The 22236-nt window shown below is 39.7% G+C and overlaps 1 protein-coding gene across 3 annotated transcripts in view; it reads right to left on the reverse strand.

Annotated features, from left to right (window-relative positions):
- The window catches only part of CDK8 (cyclin dependent kinase 8), a 69677-nt gene extending 48483 nt beyond the window's left edge, over positions 1-21194 (reverse strand). For 2 of the 3 annotated variants that reach the window (XM_041416063.1, XM_041416062.1), the window contains exons 1-2: positions 20763-21194; positions 689-764 (exon numbers count right to left, since the gene is read on the reverse strand). In XM_041416063.1, the coding sequence (XP_041271997.1) occupies positions 689-764; positions 20763-20890 (204 nt within the window). In that variant the 5' untranslated portion in view covers positions 20891-21194. Of the gene's footprint in view, positions 1-688; positions 765-20762 lie in introns of those variants that run through there. The other variant, XM_041416065.1, reaches the window with a different exon arrangement.
- Between the last annotated feature and the right edge of the window lie 1042 nt (positions 21195-22236).

Genomic DNA, 22236 nt, shown 5'->3' on the forward strand with positions numbered 1-22236 from the left:
AAACTATTCCCTTCCCACACAGACCCTTAAGTTAGGCGCATTTCACTTTGGTAAGCAATTTCATTTGAAACATTTAAAGAACAGAGAACCCAAGCAGCAGTAAAACATAAGAACCTACAACAGGTAAGCTTCATAATATGCTTTCTTCACAAGCTTCTCATAAACTATAACTAGATTACATTATTCACCAGTTTCTAACAACATCAAATGTACAAATGCAAACCTGAAAAACTAAAGAAAATGTATTAATAGCATTCACAGCTCTACTAGAGCCTCCAAGGCAATAACAACCTCAGTTTATTCACCTAAATAGAAGATTAAATGTTTTAATCATTGTAAGCCAATAAGAACTAATTTCTTTAGGAAAAGAACTGAAGTACAATACTAAAAGTCAGACCAAATGTGCCATTTAAGTCACTAATGCCAATCTTGTTTTTAAACTGCTGCATTTAAATATAATCTGCCCTGAAGTAGACAGTAAATTGCAACTTAAAAACACTGTCAGTTTCAGACATCAAACATAACAGGTACATAAAATCTCCCATGACATTTGTACTTACTTTACACCCCTATGATAAAAATATAGCATCCATAGTACAGTAACATGACTGAGCAGAAAAAACCCAGCATGCATGCAAATTAATAATTTTAGTAAGTTTGTTTGCAAGTAAAAACAACTGTTACTTACTGCTATTTCTCTGCATGCAGACATGGAAATTCCAGTACCTTCTATCTGTTTTAAAGCGTAATCTTTATCATCTTTCCTGTGAAGAGAAAAAGAAGTTTGGTTTGGTTATTTTTTTTAATTGCACCATGAATTCAAAGTGAGCTCTTCAGAACCATTCAGAGATTAGTTTCTAATTAATACAAATTATGCATCTTATTTTCTTTTCATTCTTTATTAGTTAAATGTCTGGATATCCAGCTAAACTATAAGCTAACTACAACACTTTGATAAAGTTAAAAAATAAGTCTGCTCTCATTAGAATGAGATTATTTTAAAACTTTCTTTTCTAAATACAATGATTAACACTTCCTTCATTTCTTCCTTCTCTTATTAAAAAGAAAACACAGCAAACAATTAGCACTAGAAATAAGCTGAGCTAGGGCTTCATCTCACATAAATGTATTACTCTAGGATACAGTAAGTCTCACCCATATTTTAATGAATTCTTGAGCAGCCCAGAACTAATGTCACATTAAAACACCTTTCCTTCCCCTAGGTACCAAACTGCAAATGAAACCGCCAAGATTAATTAAAAAACTCCAGCAGATGTAAGAAGGATCTCAAGAATCCAGAAGTGGATTCCAGTGGAAGGTGTCCCTGTCCCTGACAGGGGAGCTAGAACAGGATGATCCTGAAGGCCCCTGCCAATCCAAACCATTTTGAGTCTATGAAAGTTTGCTTAGCTTCAAACATATACAACACCTGTAAAAGGAATACTGTCACTTCCCTGTACTTCAACCAGTATGTACCTTAGAGTCATTTATTTAAAATGCAAGCCTATTATAACTCCAGCTACCAAAATCCAAATCAGGAAGAGATAAACTGCAGCAAAAGAAGATACTGAATTCTTGTTCATTCTCAGCCTCAAAAACTCAAAACTTTTAAGAGATGGAGTGTTTGTCTTTCCCACTTGTGGGCAGACATCCACAGTACTCCTGGGGGGCATGACACTGAACAGCAATATTGCAGCACTTTTATAGCCTCAAACCTCCAAGTTACATAAAAAGCCTTATTCATTTTTAATGACTCCAGCTTTCAGCTGTGAAGAGCCACCCTAAAAAAATGAAATTCAATCATCCTTAAAGCAAATGAAACTAAGCTGTAGTTAAGGATTGGTAACAAATGCACTTGTTTCTTCCAGATCTCACCATTTGTAAAACTTTCAATTGCTTTATTCCTACTTAAACCACACACTTTTCCCTATTCATCACCACCTAGGGAACAGAGAAAAAAGTGGGAAATTAATGGACAAAATCTGAACACAGATAACGAGGAGAAAGAACAAACAGCAAGCAGACAAGAGAAGATTTCAGTAAGGGGTCAATTTAATGGATGCAGTGAGATAAACAAAAAAATATACAGCATTTAACACAAAAAAAGGCAAAAAAGAACAGGGAAGGCAACAATAGAAGACATTAAGAAGCTTCCTTTAAAAACCGTAAAATTTGCCAGCCTGGAAAAGAAGGAGACAATGCTGAGCACAAAGTCTTATGTGGCCAAAACAAGGTGTTATACAATCCCCAGAGTACATACCTCTACACAATTTAGATGAAAACATGTTGCATGAAGCCCAAAACCAAGAAACCATAATGACACTAAGCACATAACTGAACAGTGCAACTCATGATGTAAGAATATTACAGGGATCAAAAGCATAAACAGATTTAAGATCAAATGACACAATTTTATCTTTTGATGATCTTTGGTAATTTGATTTTAAGGTCAAATTAACACAAACCCATGGTGGATAAGTGTGGCAATCATATTTTCTGGAAAAATCCCATTGCCCAGGACTCTTCTCCTGGGAAGCTGAGAAGCCTCAGAGGAAAAGGAAAACATTATTATCTCATTTGCTTCTTCTGTGTTTTGCTGCTTTGGAATGAGGTTGGAGATTGTCTATCCAACAGGTGATTGTTTCATTGGTTTCTGCTGTGAGTTGTTTTGACTTATTGGTCAATTGAGGGCAAGCTGTTTCGGACTCTGGAGAGTCATGAGATTCATTAGTATCCTTTTAGCCTTCTGTAAGTATCCTTTCTGTATTCTTTAATATAACATAGTATCATAAAATAATAAATTACCCTTCTGAGAACATGGAGTCAGATTCATCATTCCCTCCTTCATCTGGGAACCCCGCAAATACAACAGATAAGGAAGTTCTGGACCACTCCACGAGCAGCTTCTGAACATAACCCCAAGCTGCTTTACAGCACAGAGATAGAAAAAGAGGGACATTTTCACAGCTAAAAATTGTTTTATCCTCCACCTGCCTTAGTAAGCAATGGCTACCCAGCTGTTACTCTAGAGATATATGAAGCAGAACAAATTGGACTACAGGTTATTCTTACTGCCCTACATGCTCATCTACTTAGTTTTGAGGTGTTTGGAGATATCTCTATTTCAAGAGAAGCACTTCCACACAGCTGCTGTTACAAGCATTACCACTGACAGAACAAGGAGCAAAATGGGCCAGACTAAAGGTTCTTCTCATTGCCCTGCTGCTCATCTGCTTAGATTTCACAGTCTTTGAAGGACAAGTCAGTGTTAACATGAGGTACTACCATAAATCTAGTGACATTACAACAATGAAGCATGCCATACACTTCAGATGGTACTACTATTTTTAATTGGTCAATTTTTTGCCAAATTGAATCTGGACTACAATTTACCATAGCAGATGGCAGACCTTCTCTGGAAATTTTTAGGAAAAAAAAAACCCCTCAGCTGTTTCCTAGAACAAAACTGGAAGAACACTCTTAGAGCTGTGTATGTTAACTCTTTCACAATCGGGGCTTTAATGGTGAAATTTGACAGGGTGGTTTAAAGAACACAGCACTTGGTCTCCTCAAAGCAATGAATGAAGTCTCTGAAAATTAATCTTCTCACATTAAGGCCATTTTTAGAGCTGAAATCAAGAGCTTCAAAGCCCAGTCCTGCTCTGCCCTTACAGTGACCCAGGGCTGTGGGGAATGAACTGTTCCCTTGCTTTGCTCTGCCCAGGTGCTGCATGTGGGAGCCCAGAACAAGTGGCCTCTGCTGGGTCCTCAGCCTACCCTTGCAGTTTAGAAAAAATATAAGCATGGCAAAAAGAAGGAAAACAAATTAAGTTTAGGGATAAAGCACACTTTTTAGCACCATGCTATACTCTACTCCAGAATGAGGAAAAAAATAACTGAAGACTTCAAAGACTCAAATTTTCCGAATTGTGCTGGCGCAGTTGAGATACAAATAACCCAATTCCTAACCCTCTCCTAACATGTTCTACTCTGAGGCTGCTAAAATACCATGATTACCCAACTACACCACAAGTACCAGCTTTTCCATTTACAGGACTAGGAATATCCTACTTTTACCTTTAAGCCAAATGGTATTTTCATTGAAAAACCTAATGTAATTCTTTGGGAGCCAAGGAAATTGGGGGAATACTTTTTAAAGGGAATAGTAAGAGTCTGCAGGAGTGCCAAACACCATGACCAAGCTTATTTTAAAAAACTTAAGAAAATATTTTGCCAATAGTCTGTTTAGAATCATAATGCAGCCCAAGGCTTCTCCATGATTTTGGACATGGGCAATTTCCTTCTCTGAAAATAAAGAGATGTCTGAAGATAAAGAGACATTCAAAGACAAAACAGGAGATTTAAAAAAACCCCCAAAACCAGTAAGTAAAAAGAACGAAAAAAAAGGAAAGAAGTCCTGTTTATAAATATCTTCCACAGCCAACTGTGAGTAACAAAATGGGCCACTTAGCAGGCTGTATTTTAAGGGCACAGTAAGACTCAATTCAACTAAATTTCTTCCTTCTAACAGAGAACTCATGTAGGAAAAATCTGTTTTCTTTCCCTGCTGCCTGGAATTTAAACATTAAGTAACTTCAGCAGCTCCTCCACCTACCAGTAGGCTTAGAGAAGCTGGTCAATCTGCAAACTTACTTTCATACCAATTTATTCTTACATTCCTGCACTGAAGTAGATTGGTATCTTCAACTCTGTGGTGCTCCCCAGTAGTAACATGCAGCATGAATAAGAAAACTCACTTTGTACACTGCTGCTGACAACAGCAGTAGTTATTATAGGAATGAGCAAACTACATAATCTTGTGGAAAATCCTCAGAGGGACAACACTAAATCAGAGGCGTAAACTTGAAATAAATGGTTACCCGCATCACCACTTCCAGCAGATTTTAATGACAGCAACAAAAAAAACCCTACTAAATTACCATAAAAAACTATAAAAGATGTTGCTCTTACAGCTTGAACAAAGAAACCAAAAAACTGCCATCTTTAAGAGTTGCAAGTTTTTATCATAATGCTGCTTCTAAACATCGTAGCTTTTTATGTTCTACTGAATTTGGAAGTACAATGGCATCATAAGAAATATTTGGCCTCTGGGGGGAAAAAAACCTAAAAAAATCTGCACATAGGAAAGGAGGCCTATTACATAAAAGGCAGGTTCTAAAAAAAAAAAAATTGTTATTTCATCTCACATACCAAAAGTTTTGTAGAAATGTATTGACGCAGCACTACAATATACGCTTTATTCAGATCATCAGAACAGTTCAAAATTCATCTGAGTAATAAATATAGCAGAATAAAGTACCAAAGTCTTTAAATCAGTGATGACCATTCTGAATTTACATTACAGTAATGTAATGTAAAAAATCTCAAATTCAAAATTAACTGTTCCCAATGTAGGATTAGTTTTGTCTATAAAGAAGATGTAAAATCTGACTGCAGTTAAAAATGTGAGGGAAATAGACACTTCACTTAAGTTTTCAACTACCAAAGGGAACTATAAATACAGTATCTCTTCTACAGAAAACTACGGAATCTCTTAACTGTTTATGTCTCTTATTCCCTAAAAATATTAAAAAACTGATAATGAAAGATAAGCCCACTAATAAAACATGTATAGGGCGGTTTTTATTTCTACATGTTAAATTATGAAAATCAAACACAACAGCAAAGAATAGCATTTAGGAGACTTGGCATTTTCATTTTGTGGTATCATTCCCTGTTCTCTTCTCCGAAGTCATACAAGTGGTAATTTTTAAAATTAGAATCACCCTAGTCATACAAGAGATTCAATGAAGTCTACAGGAAGTAGTAATTCCGTTCTTGGGAAGGGTATAAATGCATAAATGCAGTTTTTGAAACTGAAAGATTTAATACTTTAGTATTATACTAAATGTCCAAGATATAACCACAGCAAACATTTAAATACAAACCATAAGAACACATGATTTTCTAGAAAGCACAGCACGATGAGGACAGACTTGGTACTGATTCAAATGATGATCTGCAAGAACAGAATTATCTATTTCCCACAGATATTATCAATACCACATTCATGCACTAAATCCTGCCAGAATAAGTTATTTATACCAGTAATTCTAATTGTTTTGCATTTTGTACCTATTAACTACCAACCCAGTGTGTTGGAGAACCAAGGGGCAAAGGACACAAGAGGCTCAGGGCCTTCTTGGCATGGGTTTTCACACCACAGCACACTTTCACAACTACACATTCCCAACTAGTGGCATAGTCCTGGTGAAAGGAAATACAGGAAAGCCAAATTAGGGACAATGTCAACAAACTGGACACACTCAAGTCCACGTGACCAGGTGGGCTGCATTTAAGGGTGCTTAACAGCACTGGCAAATGTCATTGCAAAGCCGCTCTGTCATCTGCAAAAGGTCACAGTGCACACTGGCAGATTCCCGATCATTGGAAAAGGGCAAATATCGGGACCCTCTCTGAGAATGGCAAAAAGGTTCAGTGATATTATAGGCCAACCAGCTGAATCTCAGTCTATGAAAAGGTTATGCAGCAAACCCTCCTTGGAAGCTTTAAGGAAAGCAAATGACTGGGAGCTAGCAAGGATTTTCCAAGGATAAGTTGTGTCATATCAACCTGAGCGTCCCATACAATGAGAGGACAGTGAAAAAGCACTGGATGTTAGCTTGACCTTAGTAAAGCTTGTGACATGATCTCATCGTACACGCAGGGCCATATGAGAGAGCCTGGACAGCAAGCAGCTGCATAGGGCTGAGCTGCTGAGGTTAATCCTCAAAAAGCAAGTAAACCGCCTTTAAAACTGAAGAATGCAGTAAAATTTAAATTTACTAAGGGTCATTGTCAAAACAGCTAAGAATGAGAAAAGTTTCAAATTGTAAAGCCATTTAAATGTATGGAACCCAGCGGTTATCACTGCATACATTTCAATGTACAGTGCTGAACAGGTATAACTGCAGAATGAGATATAACAGTTCTGTGAAGATGGAGGGTAACAGTCAAATAGCAAAAATTATGTGCATCAGCAGAAAATAAATTGTACAGGAAAAAATGGATAATAGCTACTGGGTACAACAGCTGAGAAGTGACACGATAAGCACCTGACTTCCCAGAAATGTATTTAGGTCAAAACTTTTGTCAAGCTAATTAGCACACCTGTACCTTCAGGTAATCCTAAAATAAAGAACAAAATCCTATAAATCATTGTCTCAAAAATATCTGAACTAACAATGATTCAATGACAACCACTTCATCTTCTTGTAATTTCCTTTTTACAAAACCTGCTGGTTTTCATATATCAAAATGTTTTCCAATTATGTTGACAAAAAAACCTGAAAAATACCAAGAAGTTTTGCACAATGGCTTGCTTTGAGTCAATGAGCTGCTACTGAAACAACCCCTTTTTCACACACACACACTCCTGTCCTTTGTGTTAGAGACCAGGCACTTGTCTCTGATGGAGATGAGCTTGTTCTGACCTTATTCAGAAAGGTACTTCCAGATTTTTCTCTGGTACACTTTCTGCCCCATTAGTACACTGAAGTGGCCTGCTGAGTGCTCAGATGAACACCGGAATTATCTAAAAATGAAGAGCAGACATAGCAGAAGTACAGCAGCTGCTGTCCACATTTAAGATGACGTTAGGTTATCTTCTAACCATTACTTTTTTTTCTACATCAGCTGGATGCAGTGCATTCACATTTGCCAGCTAAGTGCAGCACCCCCTGCAGAAGTAATTATGATCACTGTAAAAATTCACCATAGCTAAAGCCACATACTTTTCAAAATATGGAAACAATACAAACTAAAATTATGTTCTTCTCTTATAGAGGTTTAAGAAGGATTTGAAAAATAACAAAAAAGTTATTTTACTTTTACTGATGCTCTATGCATATTATGAATATAAATTCCCAAAATTTGATTATTCTACAAATACTTAATTTTACAAGAGCCACTCATGGGTTTTGTCTTGTGAACACATTTCAGTTTAACTGGCTAAAATAAGTTGGATGAAGCCAAATCAGAAGATAAATATTAGCTCAAATTACTGCTTCTTCATTTGACTGGACTTAAAAACATTTTGAAAAATGCAGGAGTTCCGTAACATGCATTAAACCTACAGGAAATAGGTTAACATTATCTTCTCTATTATAAACTGTGTTTCACACACCCAAAGCATGACTATTTTTGAAAGTTCAGATTTATTCAAGCCCAGAGTATTTAAATGTATTTACAACCAGCTTAAAGTTTATCCCATCATAAATTCTAGCTTGTTCTTTTCAAGGAAGAAATCTGCCAAAAATGAGATAAAATCCCAGATTTTGTCATGAAAGCCTCTTATATATTAATATATGAGAAAGGATTATGAATAATACAACCCAGTCAGAAAATCTGTGAATCTGAACTATTTTTTAAGCATTCCGGCTAAAATGAATAGTTCACAACTCTTCTCTCCTCTACGAAGTTACCTGCAAAGAGAAGATGAAAATAAAGGAACATCTCTTTCCAGGATGAGAAGGGAATAAAGTGCAGCTGGTACTAGTTAATCAGTAGATGAGAATAAATTCAGTTCATAAAGTAGTGGGACTTGTTTCATATTTGTCCTTGCCACTAAAAGCAGTATCTTCCACCCATTCTAATACAGATGCCAGCATTAGGACCTCTTTAAACTGTCACACACTCAAGGGTGCTCACTCCCAAAGGGGAGATTTCAGACTGCTTCCCTATTTATACAGAAACAAATGTTATTTACTTCTTCAACTTCAAATGTGAGATACATGAAAAAATATGAATAAAAATGCATGGAGGCACGTTAAAAATAAACAAAAACCAACCAAACAAAAACCAACAAAAAAAAAGTGATCTACTGTCTAGAATCCGCTAGAGTTGAATGAAGCCTCCAAACAATATAGCACCCCTGCAAAGCTTGCACATTGCAAAACTCAGAAAAATTTACAGAAACTTCATATTTCATTTTAATTACCCTGCTGTTATGTCCTTTCTCTTCTTTTTTCCCAAAGATACAACAGAAATAAATGCCTTAATGCTAGGCAGTGATTATCTTGCAAGTTTGTCGGTAAGTTCTAGCTGAATTTAAAATTTAACTTAAGGTCTAGGAGAAAGATCATATTTAAAATGTAAACATTAAGCAATCTAGCAGAAGAAAAAAATAAGACTTCTCTCTAAGGCAAAATTTCAATAAATTTGCATGATAAGGGTTGGGTTTTTTCCCCTTTTGAAGACATGTACACGATGTACAGAAAAAGCAGAGGCAAAAGACAAGCATATGCAGAAGCAGGGAAAAAGGACAGTTTATGCTCTCCATTGTTGCTATTAGGTGTGTGCTGCCCCCCCATATAGCTTATCCTGAAAGTAGTTAACTAGAATGTGTCTAGTTAACACTTCAATATGCAATTTTTAGACTGTGTGCTCTAAAAAAAGCAAAAATAAAAACCTTTACAAAAGGATAGAAGTATGTAAGGTGCAGAGTTTTTCACTAACTTGGACTTTCATGGACTTGGATGTGATTTTACAAGATGTCATGTGAAAATAATAGCCCATGTTACTCACCACAATGCTAACACAAAGAAATTAGTCCAGGGGAAAATGCATTAACAGAACTGAATTTACTAAAGGTCTAGCTAAGGCATCAATATTTTTTCCATTCCCAAAATACTTAGGAGGACATGGCAAGATCACTGGGCCAGAACAGCATCATTATTTTTATCAGATAGCAAGGCTCATGCTGAGAATACTTTCTACTTCAAAATAAATCCTCCAATAATCAGAGCTTTTAGTGGGTAAAGAAAAATAATTTCCAAAGCTGGAGGAAAAACCATCAACAGCAAGACAATAAACACAAGGGCTTCTGAGATGGCTGATGTGGTAAATGGCAATTACTGATTCCCTTTTTTCCTTTTGTTCTTAGATTTGTTTTGTTTTTTTTTTTAATTAACAACTTTTACCACAACATGTAGTTTGGCAGGAAGTTCAAAGCAAGCAAGTAAATTCAATGATGCACTGTAAATGTGGTTCTTCTGATGTAGGAATTTGCTGCGGTCAAAAGGAAGGTCTCCTCTCAACATCTCTGCCTTGCTGCTCCCAGCCAAAAAATTCTCTTCCTTTATGCCAGCTCTGATTTGTGCCACACTCCATGACAGGACTCACCTCCTGCATCTTCCTAAGAGTTATCTACTTCTAGAAAAAAAGTTAACTGATGTTAACTAAGTTAACTAACATAAGTTAACAAATTCTGTCCATTTACAGCAGGGTATAAGGAGTATCAAAACCAGCATTAACAAAGTATGTGGTAAGAGCAAAAGACAGCAAAGAAATGAGCAGAGGAGAGAGATGGAGGAGAAAAAGCAAGATAGCACTCGCTTCACACCCTGCTTTCTAGTGGTAAAACTGCAGGAAGTATGGCTGTCCATAACTCAAAACACAGATAAAAAGGAGTGTTGCGGTGCGTTTTGAGGTGGGGGCACCCTGGGGATAAAAAAAAATATACCATCTTGCCCATAGCCCTGCAATTTCCTCTCTTTATAGACAAAACAGTAATTTGACAGTCAGCCTAAAACCTAGGTTTTAAAGCCACACAATTATGAAGATCATTCCTATGAGATTAGCTGATGGGCAGCAGATCCCTGCTCCAGACTCAAAGCTCCATGGTGCTTTATTAAAGGTCATGGCAGTCTTACCAGTACTTTTATAGGAAACAAAACAACAAGTGCCTACACAAATTATAAAGGAAAAGATTGCTGTAATTCATCTGCACTTTCCTTCTCTTCTCAGATTGCTCTTAAGTCACCTCAGTATTTGTACCACTTCAGAAACTAGAAACTGCATAAAGAGTGCACAGCATTTCAAAGCATCAACTACAAAATGGGTTAAAGCATAGGTCTTACATTCCAGAAAACTGTAATTTCATTGGGTCTTGTCTATTTTTGGTCCATTTTTCTTCAGCAGTCAAATCTATGACATTACTTGGTTTACACAGAAGAAGCAACATATTTGCTGCTTTTAAAAAAAGCCTAACAGTCACAAACTTGCTACTGCAGGAGCTACAAGCCCACAGATTATATTCACTTATTCATTTGCCCTTAAGGGAATTCTCTTTCAGAAATGTATCCAGTCACTGAACAACTGTTCCTTCCCAACAACACTCAAGATTTTAGAGACTTTGCCTGTCCCCTGCTCTCACAGACAAAAGAATCCTTGTCCATGGGAATGACTGAAGTTTTCACACAGACACTGCTCCACATTCCTGAGTATTGTTGGTTCTGTAATGAAGGAATTAGAAGCACCTATAATACTGAAAATAAGAGTTACAGCAACAATGGCACTGTGTTTTGTGCTCCAGTCCATTGCTATTAAGTTCTGAGATTCCCTTTGCTTTTTAGCAATTGCTTACATTGAACTGGCACTTTCATGAAGTGTCATTATAAACTCCACAACTGTTTTCTTAAACAATAATTAACTTGTGTGTGTGTAAAGAAAGGACCACTTTCCCAAACAAATAGCTCCACATCAATTAGAATGTGTTATTGGAAGATTGTAATATCCAGGGTAAAGCCCTCATGATCAGTCCTTGCCCTCAGTATCCCAAGTAACACTCATCAGCAAAGCTTCTCCCCAATTATTTATGGCAAGTGATTTCCAAACAAAACTTCTGAGCAGCACAGATTCCTGAGAGATATCAGTAATGACCTCTCACTATTATTGCACATCTCTAACTTCTCCATCCAGAGAAGGACCATCTTTAAATTCAGCTTTAATGTCTGGTAGGAAGCTTAACAGGATGTCTCCTGAAAATATAGTTAAGATTACATAAACTGCATTGTCTTTAGCCTGTATATTAACTCCATTGATGCATTTTAATACACTTATGAAGTGCTGAATGTGTTTTGCAAGACTGTTCTCTCCACCTCAGTACCTACCACGGGTCCACTATCTCTGCTTTTGGTTCGCCTTACCAATTAGTAGTTTCTACTTCTCCAAGAAAGTCCTTTTAAAATCTCATCTCACCACTGCCCCCTTCCAGTCTTTCATAACTGGGACAATTTAAAGCACAGGGTTATACTTTCAGGTTGGTTAGAAATGTGCTCCTTCCGATGTGCAAAGATAGCTCACCTTGACAACTGTCTGCACTACATGAACACCTAAGTTTGAGACAGATCCCTCAATCACTGTCTTCACTGCTAATCCTTTAAATTCTTTCATAATGTCTACATTCACTTAGCTCCTATTTCTTTATTCATCCATCACAGAAGACTTAATTTTTCAAAGAATATATCCTCACTCCCAAGGTCTTCCTTTATTCTACTATTTCAGCATGTCACATTTTTTTAATTGATGGGTTTAGAGTACCTACTCACCCTCAGTCACTGAGAGCCCAGCAAAGCTTCAGAAACTGTTCCCAGGCAGCTTGTGACACTTCACCATCTTGGCTCTCTTTTAGCTTTCAGAGGCCATCTCCTCCCACCACCACCCCTCATATTTTCTTTTTTAACTGAAGTGGTACTTCAAACAGGAGGTTTTTTAACCCTGCATAGATTTAGCATATGCCAGGAGCAAAGAACAAGCCATGTTTGTCACAGTCCTCGGTAGTATCGGTTTGCATCTAATCTTTCACCCTGCTGTAGGCCACGTCCCAAGTTGATCCCCCCGCTGTGCATGCCCTATCTGTTTCTCTAAGCAACTACTCACTAGCATGAAGGTTTTGTCGTGGCATTCCTCCCCGCCCAAAAGCAGCACCTAAATTAAATGAGTCTAACAAGCCGCTCATTGCTGTATTCTCTGCTTTGCAGCCTCACTGATCCAACACAGCACAGGCAAACAAGTCAGGCAGATGTAAATGCAGTCCTAATGATATTGTTCCCCTACCCTTACACTCTACCCACAGACCTTCCCGTGTTGCAATAGCTGGTCTTTTCTAAACGTCTTTTGCTATCTGACACTCATCTGGCAGAGTCACACAAGCTTCCAGTTGGGCTTTTATACAACGGAACTAACATAACAGTGAATGGCACTGTTAGCACATTTAATTGCGAGGGGTTGTTTTTTTCAGCCCTGCTTTAATAGGATTGATGTTCACCCAAAAAGAAACTAGAGATTTTGAAAGCCAAGCTGTTCAAGTACAAAAAGTTAGATAAGATTCAAATTACAGTCAGGGACAAGTTTGCTGCCTTGCTGTCTTCAAGTCCCCCCAGGTAAAGCTTGCTCCAGCTGCTTTGATTAAGCTCCGTACCTTGCACAGTAGTTCTGTGAGAAAACACACTTGATGAAACCTGACTTTCTAAGGCTTCCTTTGTGGGATTATCCAGTTATCTGAATGCAAATCGTAATTGGAAGTACATCTGAAGTTAAGGCTCCCCACTCACAGGGTAAGGTTATGCCTCTCACAGAAAATGTATCTTGGCCAGAAATACAAAGTGGAATCAAGAGTTTTCTGCAGTTCGGATCCTTTTGTATTTCAAGTTCTCAGCTGCACTTATTTTTCACACAGACAGCAATGAATTGAGTCTTCATTTTTAGAGCAACTCTCAAGTGTCCTTTATTCAAATGTCAACATCTTGTATGCAAGGTGTTACAAGCACACAGCAGAGCTTTCCCAGAAAAACAGGCAGATTGTTTCAGTGACCTTTAGTTGTGTTCTTGTCTGTTCACAAAACGTGCCTTTTTTCAAGGATAATTTTAATTTTTGATGTTTAGGCTAGCATCTGTAGTTGAGAAAATCATTATGCTCTCTCGAACATTTTGTCCTTTCAGAAGTATCTGCAGCTTTAATCATGGCTTACACAGTTCTTTTTCTGCAAATTCTAAACTGACTGCACAATATGCTTTGCCATACTACCACTTAACACTCAAGGTTGTTAAGAAGCTGTTGAATAGAAACTGTTTTCTGAACAGCAGTATCTTTTTGCTTGAGTATCACACAATTTTACAAGCACTCTTTGGCATCCAAATATTCCTATGATTAAGTCAGTCTTTCACTAGGATATGCAAAAGAAAAACATGAAATAGGGCAACATCAGTAGAATCCTCCATTAAAAAAAAAAAGCAGAATATTAAATGGTCTATCCAGCACCTTTCCTACATAAGCTACTAAGAACTTCATATGCTTCTGTAAAAAATTCAATATATTTATTCATAAAATCACAGAATGGTTTGGGGTGGAAGGGACCTTAAAGATCATCTAGTGATCTCCAAGTTCAAGCAGCTATCTCTCAAATGGGAAGCCTCAACACACAGAAGTTAGCAATTCATTCACAAGTAGCCTAACAAAAAATTGTAACTATGAATAAGGCTAGGGCTGTAATCCCAAATGTGCTATTATGGGGCTTGACAAGGTCTCAGAAACCATTTGTTGAGCCTTGGAGGAGACAAGAGAGAACAGCAGGCTAGCCAGCCAGAACACAAAACCCTCCTGAATGGTTATCAGCCTGCACGTAGCAGTAACATGCAGCATTACTTGCCAAGCTCACAAAGAAAAGATGGGGGACGGTGGGGGGAGAGAAGCATGAAAGGTACAGCACTGAAACTTTATTCCCATCCACTCACAAAACACAGGCTTCTCTACTCTAAACTCAAGGCTGCTTTACAGTACAAGGCTACCAGAAAGAAAAGCAAGCCTTTTATCAGCAGCACTGTTCTCTGACAACATGCACCTCCTGTACAATCAGCACCCTCAAAAACTAACCACTGTTCTCTAATGGGAAGTCACATACATGTGACAGCCACTGCATGCCCCCACTATTTACAGATATTACTGTAATTTGTAAATCCAGAATGGATGGAAACCTCGGTGTTTTACTTTGTTGTTTTGCAGCACTACTTTCATAGCCTCGTCTCTGTACTTGTCATAAGCTTCAGATAGGAATGAAACACCGACTCACCTTTGCTGCGGGGTATGAAAATAAATCAACACATCTGTGACAAGATAACAAAAGATCACACCAAATAAGGTCCAAAGGCCAAAGCAGGACTCTCTCAACCACATGACCTTAAAAACCTATAAAGCCTGGAGTCATGTAACTGGGTGAGAAGGGAAGGAAGAAGATGGAAGGCAGTTAAAAGAGTGGTTGACCAGAAAAATGTAAGAGCACAAGACTTTATGCAATCTGGCATGCCTACTTCATTATGTAGATACAGTTTAATTAGGAACTTTGTAACTACTATGGTGAAGGATCCAAAAGAGACTCGGGGCATATATTTTAAGAAGATAATACCACATATTACAAACATAAATAAAGTTTGTGGCATTTAGAAATTCCACACCACTGTTGACAGGAGTCAGAAGCCAAAGGCTTGCATGCCAGCTCTGCGGTTCTCACCACCTGCCTGCAATCTCCACCAACTGCTTCGGGTCAAAACAGTTGAAATCAACACACAAACATTCAGCAAAAAAACAAAAACAACAAAATCACCACTGAGAAAAAACAAGAGTTGTCTGGAAATTTATATACTCTATGTAACATGGGAAATTAATTTGTAGAAAATTCTCAAAGCCAAGAAACACTTATAATGTATTATAATTAGAAAATAGTTAGCTTCTAATTGTAATAGTATAAATTATAACATCTGTATTGTCTGACCCTGCACATGAGACTAAAAATAGAACAAAAGTTTTTAAAACGCCTCTCAGTTACCCCACCTCTAAGCCAAAAGAAGACTTAATCCAACATGTACCTCTCAGTAAATATCAGTTTCATATAGACCTTGACAAAGTAAGTGATTACTTATCCAATGTAACTCAATCAATACACACTCACAAACACAGACAAACTGAAACTAATCTCCTAACCACCTTATGAAGGGCTAGAAAGTGGTTTAGTGTTTAAAAAAACAAAAAAAAAAAACAAAACAAAAAAAAAAAAAAAAACAAAAAAAAAAACAAAACAAAAAAAAAAAAAAAAAACCAGCATCAAAACTCAGAATTCCTGAAGCAAGGAAAAGCAGGCTCTTCTGCACCCACTACAGAACTTGGCCTGACCTCTAAGAGAGCATCTTAACTTCACAGTTACAACAGTCAGAACATGTAACGATGGTCAGAAGTGACTGCTTTTGACAACATTATAGAACAGACACTATGCTGTTATCTTTTCCATTCAACTACAGGTTACGCAGTTTATCTACACTGCGTTAAAATATTTTATGTTTTCCGAAAACATTCCAGGTCATCCATCTTCAAATGCTGTGAAACAAGAATAGAAAAAGAATCTTGCACATTACACAACCCATTCATTATTTTATCTAACTTAAACGGTTCTGCCTTCTCTGTTTTCCAAGACAAATATTCCCCATCCCTTCAGTTTCTCTTTATACAAGAGTTTGAGAGAGAATCCAAAGTCTTACAATATCCTTTTAATTGGTAGGTAGAAACTATGACATGTCATATTAGAGATTATGCAACCCAAAAACTGACTGGACATCTACTAGATTTCCACCATTCTGCTTCTTTTACAACTTATACAGATCCTCAAGGGGAGAAAAGAAGGAGATTAGATTTGACTGCTTGAAGCATGCAAGTTGTATTTTCATAATGCCAATTACAATGTGTCAGTAGGTTCAAATTAAATAATCTGTTCCCCTACCTACAGCAATACTTCCAACACAGAACTCTAAATGCTGAAATTACACACACACACAAAAAAAAAGTCCAATCCCACTTGCGTTTGGGACCAACATCACTTCTCAGAGTTCCTGACAACAACTAGGACAGCACCAGTTCGCTTAGCACTGGCTTCCCACCTTCAGTCTCACCACTCAAGTCTCTTTCAGAGATTACAAAAGCTTTCAATAAAGCACCAGGGGACATTTTTACAGTTCAAGACCTTCAATTATAATTTTTTTCTGTTGTAATTAAAAAGTTAGGTACTGTCTAACAGGGACATTCAATAGTTTATTATTCTCATCCAAATCACATGCAATAAACAGGAAAAATTATTATTTAGAAACACTCCAAATTGCCACTGAAACAGTCAGCCTTCCTCCACAGAATAGGCTTTTCTCTCAGATTTCTGACTATAGCTGTACCATAAAAAGGGAGAGGAGAGCCAAGAAAGCAGTGGAAGACCAATCCCAGTAAGCCTGGGAATGCGGCTTTGACATGACCACGTGCCCAGCACATGGTGCCAGCCCCAGGACAGGCTGTACCTCCTGTGCTGCACAAGCTGGGCAGCCAGGCTTGCACGAGAGACCCCAGTGTCCTGCCACCTCAGTCTGCCAGTGACTGGCACTCAGCTCCTAGGGAGCTGCAGAGAAAAAAGTAAAAGCAGTAGATCTGCATGCCAGTTCACCAAACAAAACCTGCTGGCATATTTTCCAAGTCCAGCGTAAGTGAAATAGGCACATTTCACAGCAGGGTCGAGCAGCATTCCTGAGGGAGCACCCAAATGGCACATAAGGCAACTTTTATGCAGGAAAAAACTGACATTTTCTGGACCAAAAAAAAAAAAAAAAAGGTGAAGTATCCTACAAACACTAGAGATGAGCAACAGTTCCTTTATCTGAAGACTGATGCTTAACATGCCATGCCTGTGTTCCCTTCCCAGTGTACGCCATTAGAGTCAAATGCCTTCTTGTACACCTTTCTGCTATAAAAATAAACCCCATTAGAGTCAAATGCTTCTTTGTACACCTTTCTACTATAAGAATAAACCCCATCAACTCAGATTTTCCTCTAAGCAGGTTTTAGAGCCCACTGCAGGTACTGCACTGATGAAAAAGACACCACCATTCAATAAAAAGCCAGGAAGATTGAACCACCTAGACAGACCACAAACTTAAAATAGAAGAGATTAAAATAAAAACTCCAGAATACCATTTTGCTGCAGGCAGTGCATCTGACAGAGCTCAATATGATGCCTGACATTGTCACTCAGCTGATTTGGTGCTCAGTTGGGTCAGGTTTGGCAGTTAATATGTGAGAAATGTCCATGGAGCTGTGCCTGTGATCCTCTGAGATGGACCAGTCGAGACCCCAAGCCTCACCTTGTGGCAAAGTGCACTGCAGGGCTAGACGGGCTTTTTTCTTGGAGCAAGGCATGAAAGAAACCCTGGTTACACTCCCATCTGGTCACCAGCACACATACTACAGGACACCTTCATTAGAAGGATTCTCACTCCATCAAGATTCCTGAAACATTGTCCTCCAAAATATTCTTATGTAGTTCCAATGATGCAATTTTCTTCCTAGAACTAGGATACACAGCTGCTATCTAGTTTTCAATTGCCTTACTGCACCTCAGAGGCAGCTGTAAAACCTGTAAAGCAGTAAAATAAAAAAAAAAGGAGGTGAAGACTGCAGTTGTACTGCTCCTAGTATTCTTTAACTGGGTTTTATCACCAAGGGCCTTAGAAGATACATTTGCACAAACTGAATTACTAAAATTTAGTTATTTTTTATGATCCTTCTAGCTCTTAGTCATCCATAGTAGAAAATGTCTTTAAGAAAAAGCTGAACCAATATTGTTAACAAAATATCTGCAGTCCTGTGTGCCACTCTACAAAGTACTCTAAAAATTACCATGCATATCTTAGAAGATTTGTGCTATTTAAACTAAGAATTAGAATAATGTAGCAAAGTTTAAAGAATGCTGGTAAGCTCAAGGGAAATATAAAAAAAGAAAGTTTGAGCTGTATAGACTCCAGAAACAACTAAAAAACTATTGATCCATCACTACTTACCATTTAGGGAACACTAAAACAATGCAAGAGTATTTTCTGAATACATGCACGTACTAATAAACAAATACTGAACTCTGTTGCAGGTACTCCCCACCACAGGACATAACATCCATTCATCTATTACTACAGCTTCAGGAACATTAAATGTTATTACTAAATATTATTTGCTTCTTTGATTTAACTGATTCCCTCTGGATAAAAGGATGTAAACAAAACCTTCAACTTCAATCCTAATTCCACCCTTGTAATTTAAGATCACATATGTACAAATGTATTACAAGCTACAAAAGCATCTTTGGAGGCTTCTATCTTACATATTTTAGTGACTGTCCAAGGGCAATTACACAGGCTATCTAAAACAAAAAGTTTTCAGAAATCAGAAAGGCAAATGGGAAGTATTATGGAAAGGGATTGGAAACAAGGCACTAAATGAACAACAAAGAAAAAAGGAGACAATATACATTGCTCATATTTTTTTCCCCAAACTTTAATCAAATACCGTTCCCCACTCATCAACAAGAGTGTAGATTTAAAAACATATACATGCTACTGTAAAACCACGTTTGAGCAACTATCCATTTTTAAAGCAAACAATTCCATTTTTTCCTGTAATTTCTCAAAACAGCAGCATTTTCAAACACTCTCTCCCAAACAACATCAAGCAGACAGATAATTTCACCAGAAATATTTCAGCAGTATGAGACGCTGAATTCCCTACACATTGCTGCAGTCCAACATGCTGAAGAGCTGCAAAGCTGCCTGACATAAACATTAGAAATGTAGCTGTATCTTTCAGTACCTCGACTTATTTTTCCTATTACAGATCTCTGTATGGGCACAGAAACCAGGGCTGGCTGTATCAGCAGCATTGGTGCCAGCATATAAGGAGACTTGAGGCAACAGCTTATCACACTTACAACAGTTTTTTTTTTAACTCTGGCCCTCCCAGAATAGAAAGAATTTGGGCAAGATAAGATTTTTTTTCCTATGAACAGCTGGAAAGATCCAAATATAACAGTTGTGCAAAAAAGCAGTTACCTGACTCCTACCATCAAAGAAAATTCAGGCTGAAGTAACTGTGCTGCAATTAATATCAGCATGTTTAAGACGGAGACAAGACAAGGTGCAACCATTTTCACTACAGCTGTTCTCTAGGTAATAGCCAGAGCATTTCTTTCTAGAATCAAAAGCTTATGTAAACACAACCAGATTGTATTTTGGCCATGACTGACCACTGCCTGCTTCAGAAGTTTATTTATCCAATGTAAAAATAATAGCCAGAATTTTGAAATGCACCTTATTTGAATGACAGCATGGAGAGCACCACTGCGGTGAGACTTTAAGTGAAAGACAAGATGCAATTCAAAATTTGGAACCTGCTACAGAACAACCCTTGCCTCTCCCGTTTCTCCTGCTCCCTACTTCCTATTGTTCCGCTGTTCAGCAAGTGATGCCATGTCACGGAAGAGGCAAACCTAAATGACAGTTTCATTAGGTCTTTCTTCAAAATGTTTATGCCAAGAAATTAATTAACTCAGGTCTATAACAAGAACTGGTCATACACAAAGGTGGTTTAAAGCATTCTAAAGCCCCAAAAGCACGAGCAGACTTTGGCTTCTGAAGCAGCCAGCAAGACGACCCAAAATGGTGACTACAAGTAATAAATCATATTAAAAAAAAAAAAAAAGGCATTGTTAAAAACAACAACAACAAAAAAACCGTTCTGTGAAGCTGGTGATCAGGCTGAACAGAGTAAGCGGCCACTGATTTACTCATAACGAGAATCCATTAAGGGAACGGTTTTCCTCGGGCACAAAATTTGTTTCTCCAAGCCCACCCGCTACCGAAACACGACTCCGGCTCAGCGCTGAGGGGCTGCCGACGCTCGCAGCGACCCAGGGGGAACCAGGCGCCGGCCGGCCGGGGATCAGGCAGGGCCGGAGAGAGAACGGCACTACCGCGGGGAGCGGCACACGAGCCCGTGGGGCAGGAGGCGGCCGGGGGAAGGAGGGCGCGGGGGGCCGGGGGTCCCGCGGGGCGCCGCTCGCTCGCTCACTCACCCGTCCTTGCGCTTGGCTTTGTAGACGTGCCCGTAGGTGCCCCTGCCCACCTTGCAGCCCTCGTACTCGAAGAGGTCCTCCACCCGCTCGCGCTCCCCGGTCAGCTTCACCTTGAAGTCATAGTCCATCTTGGGCGCCCGCCGCGATCCGCCGCCGCCGCCCCCGGCAGCCGCGCCCCGCCCCGCCGCACACACCGGGCGGCGGCAGCAGCAGCAGCAGGAGGAGGAGGAGGAGGAGGAGAAGGAGGAGGCCCCCGCGCCGCCCCGCGGAACATCCAGCGGCGGGGCTGCTCCCTTCGCTCCGAGCCCCAACCCCGGCGCTCCCTCCCTCCGTCCCTCCCTTCGCCCCGCGCCAGGAGCGGCACCGCTGCCGGTCCCCGGGCGGGCTCTCGGGGCCGCGCCCGCGCGCGCTGCCGCAAACGAACGTCGCAAACCGCGGGCACCTCCCCGGCCGCGGGCAGCGCACCACGTGGAAGGAGCCGTCCCGGCGTGCCTTGCGGGCGCAGACGCACGCCGGGAGGTGTAGTACAGGCGAAGGGAGGCCGGGCCGCGCTGCATGCCGGGAGCTGTAGTTCTTGGGCAGGGCACGAGGGGCTCGGGGCCCGCCATCCGCAGCTACCGCCACCAGCGCTCGGTCCCTTCCCGGGGCCCTGGCTACGGTGAATACTGAATATTCCGGTCCCCGGCTCGATCCAGGCTGGCGATGGCAGGCGTGGTTGGTCCTGCTGCTCTGAGCATCTCTTAGCATCGCTATAGTTAAGACAATTCCATGACTGTGAACACGGACAAAATCAGAGAATCACAGAATATTTTTAGTTGGAAGGGATCCATTAGGTTCATCGAATCCAGCTCCTGGCCCTGCACAAGACCATCCTCAAGAGCCATGCCATGGACCTGGGAGAGTTGTCCAAGCACTTCTTGAGCTCTGTCAGGCTGGTGCTGTGACCACTTCCCTGGGCAGCCTGAGCCAGTGCCCAACCACCCTCGGGGTGAAGAACCTTTTTCTGATATCCAACCTAAACCTCCCCTGACACAGCCTCAGATCATTCCCTCGAGTCCTGTCACTGGCACCACAGAGCAGAGCTCAGTGCCTGCTCCTTTCTTCCTCCCTGAGGAAGTTGCTGGCTGCAAAGAGCTCTCCCTTCAGTCTCCTCTGCTCCGGGCTGAACAGACCAAGTGATCTCAGCTGCTCATTCCCCATCTTGGTTGCATTGCTTTAGACACTTTCCAATAGTTTAATGTCTTTCTTATATTGTGGTGTCCCAGGCTGCTCACAGCACTCAAGACACAGATGGATGTCACAGTGCTGACAAACCTCTGTGTGGCTGCTGAGATCAGCTGGGAAGTAATACAAAAACTGTTGTGTTTAGCAGAGCCCTTGTATGTGACCAGTAACTGGGCATTTCCCAATTCCTCTCCTTGGCCGACAGAGCCAGAGTCACCCACCCAACACAAAGTCAGTCAGGTAATTTTGT

Source organism: Onychostruthus taczanowskii, unplaced genomic scaffold (assembly GCF_017590055.1).
Source record: "Onychostruthus taczanowskii isolate IOZ18803 unplaced genomic scaffold, ASM1759005v1 scaffold50, whole genome shotgun sequence".
Taxonomy (NCBI): Eukaryota; Metazoa; Chordata; class Aves; order Passeriformes; family Passeridae; genus Onychostruthus; species Onychostruthus taczanowskii.